General features: G+C 41.6%; 1 protein-coding gene across 9 annotated transcripts in view; it reads right to left on the minus strand.

Annotated features, from left to right (window-relative positions):
• CC2D2A (coiled-coil and C2 domain containing 2A) overlaps positions 1-14,767 on the minus strand; it is an 89,214-nt gene that overhangs the window by 993 nt on the left and 73,454 nt on the right. For 4 of the 9 annotated variants that reach the window (XM_045182744.3, XM_045182747.3, XM_045182745.3 and 1 more), the window contains 7 exons: positions 13,430-13,633; positions 9,077-9,184; positions 7,271-7,384; positions 5,620-5,754; positions 5,024-5,146; positions 3,951-4,009; positions 1,854-2,031 (listed from right to left, as the gene is read on the minus strand). In XM_045182744.3, the coding sequence (XP_045038679.2) occupies positions 1,854-2,031; positions 3,951-4,009; positions 5,024-5,146; positions 5,620-5,754; positions 7,271-7,384; positions 9,077-9,184; positions 13,430-13,633 (921 nt within the window). The remainder of the gene's footprint in view (positions 1-1,853; positions 2,032-3,950; positions 4,010-5,023; positions 5,147-5,619; positions 5,755-7,270; positions 7,385-9,076; positions 9,185-13,429; positions 13,634-14,767) is intronic. The other 5 variants (XM_045182741.3, XM_045182743.3, XM_053923531.1 and 2 more) reach the window with 2 other exon arrangements.

Below are 14,767 nucleotides of genomic sequence, written 5' to 3' on the forward strand. Positions count from 1 at the left end.
CTTAATAAAAAGTCTTCCTGGATCTCAAAGTTAATTTAGTTCTGTTTTTCTGTTCAGCTGTATATTAGCAATACAGAAAACCGAGTGAGGCTACATGTCTTTTTTTTGTCAGGTGAGATGCCAGCATATTGACTTGGTGTATGACACCCGTTAGTCACCCCTCCGCTGTTCCCTTCCCTCTTCCTGATAGCCCCTAGTTTGCACAGTAACCCATGTAACTTTGGGGTCTAGATTAAGCTAATCATTGCATTCTACACCCCTGGCTGCAGTGATTATCTGCAGGGATGGGCATGTGATCGAAGGCAGGCTCAAAATGAGTTACAGGAAACTCTCTAGGGCTCGGCACTCAGAGGCTCCCTCCTGCTTCAGCAGTCCATGTGCATACCCAGTATTGGGAGCCCTGCCTGGAACTGGTTGAGCCTTCCAGGACGGCAGGGAAAGCCAGCTTGCGGGGGATGCCATCACTCGGACGAAGGCTAGAGGTACTCACCTCTTAACTTTGACTTAGTAAGTCAATAACTTACTTTCACTGCTCAAGGCTGTTAGAACTAAGTATTCTGTCACTTGAGAACACCCTGGCTGAAAACCTGACCTTAAAGGATATGTTCAAGTCAGTGAATAGAATCAAGTGTCCAGCTTCACAGTGGCCACCAGTGTGTACTGTCTTAGTTTGGGACTGCTGTCCAGGTTTAGCCGCCTGTGGACATGGTACTACCAGCAGTCAGTAGATCTATTAATGAGAACTTAGCAATGAAAAGTAATTAGTATAGAATTGTGTCCGTTTAGAAAACCTGATTGAGAATGGTTGGTTTCACCTTTATGCGCACTTGAGTCTAACATGAATTAGCCAGATTGTTTCATTTTATTTAATACTTGCAGTGTATTTTATAAAAGTTATTTTTTTCCAGAGGATCACCTTATTAAAAAATGGTTTTTCATTTTAAAGAGATATTTTGCTATTCAACGATATGTTACTTACTGAGATTTGAACTTTAATTTTTTTTTTTTTTTAATGTTCAGCTGAGGACACTTTCATTGCTTTTAGAGGGAGAAAGGGACAGAGAAACATCAATGTGAGAAAGAAGCACCAGCTGGTTGTCTTCCTTATGTGCTGGGACCTGGGATTGATCCTGCCGCCTCTCAGTTACCGACGATGCTCCAACCAACGGAGCCACCCAGCCAGGGCGAGATCTGAACAGTTCATTTCACTTTTTAGTCTGTGCTACTTCATCCATATACTTTGTAGAGCAGCAGAGGATTTTTAAAAACTTCTATTTTTCGATTACAGTCTACATTTAATACCATTCTGCACCAGCTGCAGACAGACGCACAGCAAAGTGGTCAGAAACCATGCATTTCGCGGGGCGGTTCCCCTACCACCCCAAGCACCCACCAGGCCCCACTCCCTGTTGTCTCGTTGTTGCCCATGTCCCCCATGCTGCGGTCCGTACATCTGTGGCTGTTAGCAACTCCCCGTTTCTCCTGCGCAGTTCCTTTACCGTTTTCACCCAGCCCTCCAACGACCCTCCCCTCTGACAGCTGTCAGTCTGTTCTCTGTATCTATGAATCTGTTCACTAGATTCTAAGTGAAATGATATGGTATTTGTCTTTCTCTGGCTTATTTCCCTTAGCATAATACCCTGTAGGGTCCATCCATGTGGTTGCAAAAGTAAGATTTCCTTTTTTTTTATGGCCAAGTAGTATTTCATTGTGTAAATGTTACCACAGCTTTTTCATCCACTCATTTACTGATGGGCCAATGTAGGAGTTTTGATGCCAAAACACGCTGTGGGGCAATTTCCCATGTGAAACACGGGAGTCCACAGGCTCAGCTGAGAGGCGTGAGTGCTTACCCGGTAGTCCCCCAGCTGTCTCAGCAGTTCTGCTCTGTGGTCGTCTTCTACGTCCTCTCCTCGACTGCTTTCTAACAGAGGCAGGAAGTGGCGCAGCGTGGAGGTGCAGTACCTATTCCACCGGGTCAGGTGCCGTGGCCTCCAGTCCATGATTTTTTCTTTTAGTATTTTTTCAATCCTGTTTATAAAAAATAATCTCCACTTTTCTTCCCTCCCTCCCTTATTTGGCTTTTCCCTTACAGACAAAAACCCACTTTGTATGCAGTGGGGATTCAAGTGATTACATAACCACATTTTTCTTGGTGGTGGTGTCCTTCACTGGGCATAGTTGCCACTTAATATGGGCTAATCCCTGAGGATTCAGAAATTAACACAGGTGATCCTTGCCCTTAAGGGTTGTATATGGTTGGGATGGGAACTAGACCAGTGAGTAGAAGCGACAGGGTAGCCTAAGGGCCATAACGGATGCTTCAAGTGGAACACAAGAGGGAGTAATTGGGATAGCTAAATTCAATACTATCAGCCAAAGGTCTGTTAAATCCCTGGCTGGGGTGACTCAGTGGGTTGAGCACCGGCCTAAGAACCAAAGGGTTGCCGGTTTGATCCCCAGACAGGGCGCATGCCTGGGTTGCGGGCCAGGTCCCTGGTTGGGGGCTTGTGAGGCAGCCGGTCGACACATTGATGTTTCCCTCTCTCCCTCCCCATCTCTCTAAAAGTAAATAAAATCTTTTTTAGAATATGTATTATCATGAAATGTTTTATCACTTTGTTCACTGGTAACATACATACAGACAAATTAGACCCAGCCATAAAGGGTGGGATTTATGCTGAAAGCTTCCAGTAGCCTCCGAATGCTGCATATTTATTGCTTCCTCTGTGCCTTATATTCATGAGGATTGTTTTTCTGAATTGCCTTAAAACTGCCTTTAAAATATCTATCATCTTTGCAACTTAAGTTCTTGTATATTGCTTTATAGTTAATTTGATGGGCATTGGGTCCAAAAGTGGGAAGTTTAAACACAGAATGAAAGAAAATAGCTACCCCTTATTCACTAGGTACTGTGCTAGTGCTTTTTATACATTTTTATTTAACCCTAACAGCCCTATGATGTAGGGGAATATTGTCCCAGTTTCACTTACAAGGGGACATTTTGAGATAGGATAAATGACTTGATGATGGCAGGGGGGCTGGGATTTGAACTGAAGCCTTGCCAGTTCTAAAGCATCCTGTGCATCCCAAACCAGACACAGGTGTAGGGGCCTAGCCAGCCTCCTACAGCTCAGTAGCTCCCAGGACCCCCTACTCTTGGCACATAACACGTATCTTTGTGTTGGGTTTCAAGATGGTCTGAGCAAGAGTTGCCTTGCACTTCCCATCAGTATTGCAGAACTAGATGATGTGAGTCTAGTCAGTAGTATCCTGAAGCTATTAGAGAACTTTTTGGCTAGGTGGGGATCCCAAATAAAGCTCCAGTTGACGTTGAGAGTAAGTTGGTGTTTTTTAGTAGTAATACCTTAAATGGAGCCACGTTAGCCTTGTGTAATTGACACGATGCTCTTCACAGAACTTGATGCAGTAGAAGGCACGTTGGCTCTGAATTCAGGTCTGGTGGGGCTTAGAGCCTCCCCTAATACCTAAGTGTGTGGCCCTCTGTGAGCCTCAGTTTCCACATTTGTGAAACTGGCAGAGTAAGTTCTATTTTGCAGGGTTGTAAAGATTATAGGGACTCAAATAGGGACAGACCTTCCCTGTGCCTTAGGTTTATAAATTAGCCAAAGCTCAGTAAGCCACTAATTGGACAAAGAGGCATATGTAAGCTGAAGATTGTATGTCTGAGCAAGACCCATAAAAACATGATGCTGAGCTCATCTGAGGCAGAATTTTTGGCGAACTGTCTAGCACCGCTGGAGTTGTTTGTCCCGCACCATGCTGATGCTCAAATCTCCATTTGAGCCACGGGGTTTAGAGATCACACCTGTACTAGGAATTGAAATTAACTGCCCCAATTATTTCCCATTGCCCCAGGCTGAGAACCATCCAGTTTGGAGTTTCCCTTCTGGGTACAGAGTGCTTGTGGATTCAGGGTATCACCTGACCTGTCTTGTAGCTCGGCTGCGGCCGCTTTGTCAGTGCCCGGGTAAATCAGCTCTTCTGGCTGTAAAAGAGGAAGTAGTTGAGAAACTCTAGAAATCATTTACACCTAATTTGAATAGCTACACATCTATTTCTAAATCTTTTTAAATTATGAAATCGTAGACATTCGACCAGATACAGGGAATGATACAACCGATGCTGATGTACTTAGGACCCATCTTAAGGAAAACAGATGATAGTGCTGTGTAGTTCTTCCTCAGTTTCCCTTCTCTCTCATCACTGAACTAACCATCACCTGAATTTGTTTTCTAGCAATTTCATTCAACATGCATAAAGTACCTACTGTGTGTCAGGCACTTTTATAGATGATGGGCATATAGCGGTGAGGAAAAATCCCTGCCCCCATGGTATGTACATTGTAGTCAGTGGAGATAGGCCAACTAATGTGTCCACAATTTCACCATAGACATGTGTTCCTAAATAATACACTGTGTGTTTTCTAAACTGTAATAATTTTATATGGTGAATATTGCTTTTTCCTCTCAACATTATATTTAGAAATAGTAGCAAACACATTTTTAGAGTGCTTACTAAAATTAATATTGATTCATTTGTCTCAGAATTATAAAATACTCTGTTATGTACTGTAATTTGTCCCAGTCTGTTCCAATGCTTAGGCTATTGCAAACATTGTTCCTATGAAAAGTCTCGTATATGTCATCTTGTACACACTGGAGAATTTCTCTAGGGTAGTGTTTCCTAACCCTTTCTTAAAAACGGTTTGCTCACAGTGAAAAACACACCCAGCATACACATATACCTAGCTCTCAAACAAAAGTGGTGGTAAACAATTCTTACACTTACTACTTGAAATCTATTACCAGGACCCCTTTATATTAATGTTATGGGTAGATCATGTTATGAAATTAATTTAGTGAAGTTTGAAAAACAAATAGTATTTTAGACAAAACATTTAGTAGAATTAAGGGTCAAAAACTATCTGGCTACCCAGGACAGTGACTTCAAATTCTTTCCTTGCTCTGTCTACATTTAGTTGTTATTAAAAGAATTATACCTGGACACTGGAAAGGCCAGGGTATGGAAAACTTCTTGAAAAGAAAGATTTCCATAGCTTGGGTTTGGTGACGTCAAAATTTATCCTTAGTGGTGAATCATATCGTTGAACGTTAAACCAAATCTAAAAAAGACAAGACTCAGTTAGTACGTGTGTGCGTGTGCATGCGGGTATGGAGAGGCAGATCCCTGCTTCATACAGAACCCTCCGTGGGTGCAGCCAGAATCACCCGCTGGCACCTGGAAATCTCTCTTAAAAAAAGAAAGAACAAACTCAGTTTTCTCAGGTGATAACCCAGAGTGCTATGAGTTAGACATTGTAAACTCTATTTTGGAAGAGAAAACGGAGGACGGAGCCAGGACACAAACTCAGGTCCTCTGAGTCTTTAACTTCCTTCTGCTTCTTTGTAAGGTGACAGATACAACCAAAACTTTATTATTTAAGACGATTGTGTAACTGTGCTTGATACTACATTTCTTTAAATGGTATATATTTGTATAGAAGTTTTGGATATGTATTTATTTAAGTAAGTAGGTCAATTAAAAAAATAATAAAGCCACAGCCAACCATGTTCAAGAGGAGATGTCAATACTTACATTATCGGGACCTATTAAACAGCCCACACTTTTTAAGGGGCAGAATGTGTCAAACTGTCCATAAAAATGTCCACTGCACGGATTCCATATTAGGTAGTGACTTTGCTCTCGAGTTAGCACGTAGGCAGTTGGGCCCTGAAGGAAAACAGCCATTAAAAGTTTCCAGCTGATTATGCAATTAAGGTCAAGAGTATTTTGTACAAGTAATTTATCATTTTAGCCGAACTACTAATATCTAAAATCCATGGCTAAATGGTAAAAACTAGTTTGAAGTTTAGGTTGTGCTGGAGGTAAAATAAAATCAGTGTTTATAATTCCTGCATTTGCTAATAGTGCAGTTTAGTGCACAAACAGGATCGTAGTTGTGTTGCTCAACCAACAGTAGTTTGAGATGGGCTGAAGAACTATTATTAATGGAAATAAGCACTGCATTTTTCTTTCTTAAAAACAGCAACACTGCCCGTCAAGTATTTAGGAGGCTGATTATATCTGCATACTACTTTTTTAAAGTATATTTTATTGATCGTGCTATTACAGTTGTCCCATTTTTCCTCCCCTTTATTCCCCTGCCCCCCTCCCACCACTTCTATTGCTAATACAGTGAGTAATAGTTGATGTACATTTATTCATATTAAATGCAGACAAGGTGATTTGACAAGACATATGCCCAACTGTTAAGAGTGACTACAGCTGGGATTAGGGTTGGAGCCTGAAGAGGGACTTCACTTTCTGCCTGGAATAACTGCACTATCGGATTCTCTTAACAATGAGCACTTACTCATTGCTGCCCCTGTACGGTTTCATTGCTTGCTCAGAGTTGTGAAATGACTTGCTTAAGAGTCACACCGCTCAGGAGGAGTGGGCAGAACCCTGAACCCAGGCCCTGTGGCTTCCTAGCCCAGTGTTCCCTCCCTCGCACCAGGCTACCTGGAAGATACTGATGGGGAATGCATTAGGATTCAGATATGATGCCGCCTGCCTAGCAGCAGCCTGTGCTGTTTACTTCCTACAGGATTCCTAGAGCCCCGTAGCCTCTTTTTGAAACCCTTTTTGGATAAGTTGTTTCAGTCCGTGTGAATTTTCTAAACTTGTACCCAGAATCACACCAAGGTGCCCCCAATGCAGGGATATTTGCACACAGCTAGGGAAACACATTCTAGCGGTCACTCAGTCTCCAGTCTGACAAAACAAGACAGCATCGAAAGACAGCTGCTAGCATTCTTTACTCCTGTGGTGACTTCCCTTGTTCCCTTTGTCTGCGGGTTGGAGAGGAAGGAGAGATTGCTAACCTTTCCACACCTCTGATCCTCTTCCCTCCTTCAATGGATAACGCTAGGTCACTGAGGGAATCAGAATTCTTAGTAGCATGGGCAGGAGAACGCTCATACGAAGCAGGCAGAGCTAGGTGAAGCTATGCATGAGAAAGGCTTCAGATTTGCCAAAAAACAATCTGAAATGTGCAGGGCTCAGTGCTCGGGTACCACTGAAAACCTTTTCGTGTGTTATCACTGGTTCTCTCTGCTGTATGGAATCTCTGGGCCACTGTCTTGCAACTCAAAACATAGTTTAAAATCAGTTCTCTCTATGATCTGGAGCATAACAACCCAGAGGAGCTGCACTCCTCTGTCAGAGCCCGCCCACGCGGTCTCACCTCGGGAATAGCATTGCCCATCACGAGCCAGGCCTTTTTACCCAGGGAGAGGAAATAATTACATAGTAAGACTGCGTGTTCTTCTTCATCTCCTGCCAGAAGATCCAGAAATTGCTGACAAAAAGAAAAGAATTATGTTGCTGTGACTGATGGTTTTATTCCAGATTAGCTGCACAAGGTGTTAAAAAGTTATTGTTGAAGTTAGCACCTTAATGTATACGACCCATTTTTTTAAATCTATCCCCAAGTTTTGGTACTGTGTTTTAATTTTTTTTTTCAAAGCAGTTAGCAGTTTTAGTGGACATGGTGACTTCTCAGACATTGAAAACAAGGGTTTCTAGAATTGATTAATACGGTGGGGTGGGGGAGACATTTCAAACTTTTACATTTTATTTTGACTTTATGTATGGCAAATTCCTATGTGCTGAACACCTTTTTAAAGTTACCAGTAATTTAAAAAAATCTTATTGATTTTATAGAGAGAGAGGAAGAGGGGAGGGAAGAACATCAATTTGTTGTTCCACTTACTCATGCATTCATTGTTGCTTCTTGTATGTTCCCTGACCAAGGCTTGAACCTGCAACCTTGGAGTATCGCAATGATTTTTTAACCAACTGAGTTACCCGGCCAGGGCTAAAGCCTATATTTTAGAGCAGGTAGGTTCACAGCACAGTTGGGAAGACTGTACAGAGACTTCCCGTATAAGCCCTCCCCCACACGTGTACAGCCACGCCCTCAACATCCCCCACCAGATAGGTAGGCACCTTTGCTACCACTGATGAACCTACACTGACACATAATCACTCAAAGTCCGAGGGTCACGTTATAGTTCGCTCTTGGTGTTGGACAGTCTATGGGTTTGGCCAAATGTGTAATGACATTCATCCATCATTATAATGTCATACAGAGTGGGGAAGTGGAGGCCCAGTGGGGTAAGGTGATGCCTGGGAGGTGGTAAAGCCAGCCGGGCTCAAGAGCATATGGACTATCTTTTGCATGTCTTCCTACAGATGTCTCCAGATGGTGGAAACTTCTATCTCTAAAGTTGACAATGTTGTGTTGCCAAAATATGTTGGGGAACAAAAAATTTAAAGCGCACTTCAAAGTTTTTGGTTTAAAGCTGTCCTTCAAGGGGAGTTCTGCATTTTAACGTTATGCAAACCGAGTACAACACGAGATCCAGAACCAGGGAATACCAGTGACATGGGTTTCTGTCATCCTACCAGAGAGCCGGCTGGAAGGCACATGGCACACAGTCTGTAAGCTCCCCGAGGGCCAAGGACAGGCTTTTGCCAACGGCCAGAACTTAGCGCAGTGTCTGATCTGTGGTAGGTGGCCAAGAAATGCATACCAAATGCATAAGGACATAACCCCACAGCTAAGGAATATATGATTTCCAAAGGTAATAGAGGGTGTAGCTTTGATTTTTTTTTTTTTAATGAATAAACCTGGAATATTGGTCAAGCAATACTAGGAGCATGTCAGCATTAAGACATCTCAAGTGTTTTTTATTTCTGCAAATAACTGGTTTTTGTAAACTTCTGATCTTTGGGCAGATTGATTCAGAAAGATAAAAATACATCAGAATTCAGCTCATCCTACTCAACGACAGACCGGTAGATTTTATAATGACTAAGGCACGTCATAATTTAAAAGTACGCAAGCCGTTTGGCTAATATTCTGAGAAGTCAGCTCCAACTAGTCGGTCTGTGCAGAAGAACGACTTACATCAGACAACTAGTCAGTCTGTGCAGAAGAACGACTTACATCAGACAACTAGTCAGTCTGTGCAGAAGAACGACTTACATCAGACGTACTCCATAGGTCACAGATCCCGGCAAATGAAACGGAGTCGGGCAAGAACGGAATCAGAGACACGTATCGAGCCAGCAGCTCCTGTGTAAACAAAATCAGCTTTAACAAAATACTTTCTAATAAGTAGAAAGTTGGATTCCCATCCTCATTTCCTGCAAGAAAGTTTCACGGGTCACAAACATTCATGTGTACAAAATGAAACGTTCACCAAGTGCTTCCCAAGTGTTCTAATATCAGCCCACTTAATCCTCACCCAGCACCCTACAAAGACGGTCATTTTTACCACCCATTTTTTACAGATGAAGAAACTGGCCCTGGTCTCTCTTTGAAATGTCCTTATCATTTTTTCTCCCTACTCCCTCACTCTGGTAAAATGAGATTTTCCAGGCTCATCTTGTGTTTTCGCTAGCTCAGCCCTGAAGACAGCCGTTTCTCCAAGGAGCCCCGCTCCCCCGAGAGGATTGGTTATCCTTAGGAATCAAGATCATACACCATTGCGGGTATAACCCAGATTTATGCAGTTTATAAGAAGGTTGAACATCTTTTCATATGGCCTCTCATGTTTCCACTTCTGTGAATTTCTGGTTATGCTGCATATTTTTAAGTTATTTTTTTTACATTGATGTGCAAAAGAAACATCGATTGGCTGCCTCTCGCATACCCCCAAGGGGGGTGGGGAGGCCGAGGGGGACGGGCAGACTTGGCCCGCAACCCAGGCATGTGCCCTGACCAGCAATCGAAACCGGAGACCTTTCGGTTTGCAGGACCACGCCCAACCCACTGAGCCACACCAGTCAGGGCAAGTTCTCAGTTTCAATGTGGTCAAATTTATCATTCTTTTTGTAGTTTGTGCTTCTTTGTCTGGTTTAAGTAACACTTTCTATCTCAGGTCATATACTCACAGAGAGAAATGCTTTTCATATTCAAGTCCTCAATCTGCAATGGAATGACATGAAGTAGGAATCTATTTTTATTCTTTTATATGAAAAATCACTGACCCTGGTACAGTTTATGTAATAGTCCACCTTTTTACTAATCTCCAGTGCCAGCTTTGTCCTATATCATGTTCGAATAGGTCGTGTTTGAGTGGGTCTGTTCTGGAGTTTTTACTCTTTTATTTTTCTCTTAGTTACCCATGTGTAAATACCATTTTACCGTAATTACTGTGGCCTCATCAGCAGTCTGGCTGTACGGCAAATCTTCCCGCCGAGTTCTTACTCTTCAGGATTGTCTTACCTATTTTTGACACTTTGCACTGCCACATAAATATTAGAATCAGCTCGTCAAGTTCCACTAAAAACTGGACATCTGTTGTCACAGTCTTTGTCTTTTAACCGGAAAGTTCATCCCTTAGGTTTGATTGTGATTATTCGTAAATATTTAGACTCTTTTCACTACCTTGTTCTGTGCTTTTTTGTGGGTGTCCTTTTTTATTTCTTGCAGCTTTTCTATATATTTTCCCCTCCCCATTTCCTTTCGACCCATTTAATTTCTTTTTTCTTTTTCTTTTTGCTGCTAGTTTGGAAATTATAGTATTCACTTTCCTTATTCTTTTAAGTGGTTAATTAAAAATTTCAACATGAAAATTTCACTTAAATTCAAAAGTTAATATCTTTGTCCTCATCTTGGAAAATACTCGTATAAGGGTGTTACATTTCACGACGGTTTGGATGGACCTGGAGAGTATTACGCTAAGTGAAATAAGCCAGTCAGACCTCACTTATATGTGGAATCTAATGAACAAAATACACGAACAAACAAAACAGAAACAGACTCGTTGACAGAGAACAGACTGGCAGCTGTCCTCAGGGAGGGGGTTTGAGGAGCCAGGTGAAAAAGGTGAAGGGATTAAGCAAAAAATTCCCAAACAGACACAGATGACAGTATGGTGATTGCCAGAGGGAAAGGGGGTGGAGGAGGTGCAAGAGGACAAAGGGGATAAATTGAAAAAAATTTTATAATCCTGTCCTGACATACCCCTTTTTTTTCAGGATATTTTGTTACATTCTCATTTTTCACCCACATTATTGTTATTATTGCTATGAAAACAGTGCTGTTTTAGATTTCCTCATCCACTTCCTTTTTTTTAACCTAGCATTGTGTGTTGCATCTAGAATTTTTCTAAGAGGCTTCCTTCTCTTTGAAGTATATTTTTAAGGAATTCCTTGAGTGAGGATCTTTTGGCTGTAAATTCTCCCAATGTTTGTATGAAAGATAGCTTCACCGGATATAAGTTATTAGTGTGATGACTATTTTCCTTCAGTCTTTTGAAGATAATATTCCTTTTCTGGCTTTCATTTTTGCAGCTGAAAAGTCTATTGGTCTAACCACTTTCTTTTGTAGTTAACGTGTTTCCTCTTGAGGTGCTTCTCAGGTCACCCTTGCCTTTGTGGTTCCCTCCGATATTCCTAGATTTTCATTTCTTTTTACTTATCTTGCTCAGGATTCACTGGGCTTCCTGCACTGGAGGATGGTTGTCTTTAATCAAATCCTGAAAATCCTCAGCTTTCTCTTTGAAGACTGCTTTTCTCCTTTTCTCCACAGTTTGGTCCTCGCCTCCACTGTGTCTCCTCACCATTCCTTTGTGTTTTTTCTGTCTCTGTGCTGTATACCCAGTGATTTCTTTGTGTGTGTATTCCAGTTCAGTAATTCTGCATTTCACTGTGTGAAACTTAACTCTGTATCTAACTGTATTTAATGTTTTGCTTAACCTGTTGAATTTTTAATATTAACTATATAATCTTTTATTTCTACAAGTGTGCTTTTAACATGTTCCTGCCAGTTCTGATAGTCTATTGTTCTTTTGGTATCTATTCGATTCCCTAGATTTCTGAAACTTATTAAAAATACCTGTTTCATATTCTGAATCCGATCATTCTACCATCTGCAGTCTTTGCGGCCAGATTCTGCAGTTCGTTGTTCCTGCGAACTCTCACCTTCTTCACGGTAACTTATTTCTTCACTGATGCTTTTATGTGTTCATGTTGCTTGGGACTTTTTCTATGGAATTTTTTGGAGGCTGAGCTTAAAGGTTGTTCTCCTAGAAGGATTTGTTTGCTTCTGACAGGGATCTAGGGGCATTACGAACAGGGAATACTTTCAATGAAATTTTTGGTTGAAGTTTTGGGGGGTCATGTGGTCGCGTACATTCCAGCACTAAATGTGAATCAGTAGAGCTTCCTGAGAGGAATTCCCATGAGAGCCTTTGCCTGTTTTCTCTTCCACCCAGAGTCAAGGGTGAGGCAGGCAGGACCTCCAGCAGGGCCGGGTATCTCCTGGTTCACCCTTGGGTGTTACCCTTCAAGGGTCCAAATGGCAGGGGAGCCTCTAATCCAGCCTTTCCCCCTGCTCCAGCCCACGTGTTCTCTCCTGCCTCTGCAGCCTTGCAGCCCAGGGAAACCCAGCGCCAGGAATCTGACACCCTCAGGGCAAACACTGTTTCAAGCCCTCACCTGCCTGGAATCTTGCTCTCTTGCTGTTTTCTGTCTCTTCCCATTTCAGCCATGATTTTTAAAATGTTTTAAATATTTTATTCATCACTCTTAAAGGTTCTGTATTGGGAGAAGTTTTCCGCACATCTTTCTACTACGTAGACAGCAGAAGTCCCTTTATGGTGTTCATTAACAATTGATTAATAAAAAATGTAAATCAAATGTGGAACACACGGGGTTTTTAACATACTTATACCTGCAAATAGATGTATCATTTTCCTGTTCCTAAATCACTATGTTACTAACTTATTAGCAGCAATCACCCCCTAATCTCTCCACTCTCCAAAGGCAGTGAACGGCCACAGTATGCACTGAAGAACAGCCCGCCTCGCGCCCGGCTTCTGCTCACGCGAGGTTGTGATGAGTGTGAGCGCGGCACTCTGCATGCACAGGAACGTGCATCCGTGTGCGCCATGGCCCGTTCATTGTGGGTGTGCTTTGTGGTGACCGCATACGTCCGCAGCGTTCCAATACTGGAAATCACTGTTGCTTCATTTGGATTCAGTGATGCTTACAGCATTAAGTATAATACTGACTAGTTATCTTGGAATAGGAGGAAGTGCGTGAGCTCCCAAGTCAGAGGCCCAGGTTCAAACCCTAATGAAGTTATGCAGAGTACATAATGAAGACATGCTTATGTAAGACATTGTGAAAGTGTGGAGCATCTTCCAAATGCTAATTTTCTGGCACCCTATATAGAGTCAGGGATACAGTCAGCGCTCAATAATTGTTGAAAGAGTGAACCAAGGATTTCAATGTAGTTACTTGTTTAAGTATATACTATGAAATACGGCGATAGAGTGAAACTTTAACCCACATTTAGCAGCAGTGCTGGTGGGCTGGGAATACTTACTGCTGTTGCCTGCGGGTTGCTGGGATGAGCATTGAGAAGCTCCGGAGGAGGGTTTAAAGGCTTCAGGTAACGAGTAATGAAAACCGTCTTCCCACTGAGGTCGAGCACCGTGGTCGGGCACTGGCGATTTGGGAACTTCAAGGCACATTCAGCTCGAAACTTGTCTGTTGCTTGAAGCAACTTCTCATCTTCCTGAGAGTCAAACTTCAACAAGAAAGACTGCATGGAGCTTACATGTGATTATAGGAGACACAATAACACTTGCTCAGATCTCCTAGTCAACGCGAACTATTGGTAAGTATGTGCTCCAGGAAGTAGGATCAATGACCCCTTCCAACACTGTCATGCTCTGGTGTCCCTGAAGCTTTAATTATATGTATAATCTTACAATTAGATAGATTCATTAAGTGCTTAAAATGTATTGAAACAGGGTTGAAAAAGAACAGTCAACAGACAAGCAGCTGTATAGGAGTAATAAAACAACATGTAAAACTTAAACTGTGATGTACTAATTTTGATTGGTGAGAACCGAGCAATAGTTTTATGACGTGTATTTTGATGTTGGTTTTAGAGGGAAGAAGAGCTCAGAAGCCTAAAATCTCATATGCAAAGCTTAAGCAACTTATATTAAATGGACAAGTTTACAGATGGATATCGATGTATTAAATGTTTCAAATACATACCCAATGTAATAAATAATAGTAATGGCTCTCACGGAAAAAGGAAGCGGAGCTAGAAACATCAAATGTGTAGTAGTTATTTTAAGAGGTTCTCTGATCCAAGATGAGCTATGAATTCCTAGACTTTTAAATGTAACTCAAAGCAGATGAAACAGAACACATTTCAATTACCTTTCCCCCTCCAGCCATTGCTAAAAATAGCATGAAAAGAAGCAGCTCTTTAAATGTTTTTACAAGACTTTTGCTGCTTAGTATAAAAATACGTGCATTGTTGCTTACACTTCAAGGAATTTCAAGACAAACACAAATAAAATTTTATTAGGAAAATTAATTTTTAAGAAGAATTTAGATTCTAGGCAGTGTCTGAAAAATTTTTGTTTTGTTTTTATGGTTTTCTTTTTTGAGAAGGAAAATGCACCCAGCTTCCCCCCTCATTCTCTGATATTCCCTTCATCTCTCTTCATTTTATTTTTTAGCATTTAAAATTACTGACATACGATATGTTTATTTACTCTCTCTTCTCCATTGAGGAAGTTTCCTGAAGTCAGGGATTTTGTTTTGATCTTGGTTTTATCTCTACTACTGAGAATACTACCTAGCCCATAGTAAGTGTTTAACAACTATTGTTGAGTGAATGAAAAGTATCACATCACTTTTT

The sequence above is a fragment of the Desmodus rotundus genome, chromosome 4 (genome assembly GCF_022682495.2).
Source record: "Desmodus rotundus isolate HL8 chromosome 4, HLdesRot8A.1, whole genome shotgun sequence".
Lineage (NCBI taxonomy): Eukaryota > Metazoa > Chordata > Mammalia > Chiroptera > Phyllostomidae > Desmodus > Desmodus rotundus.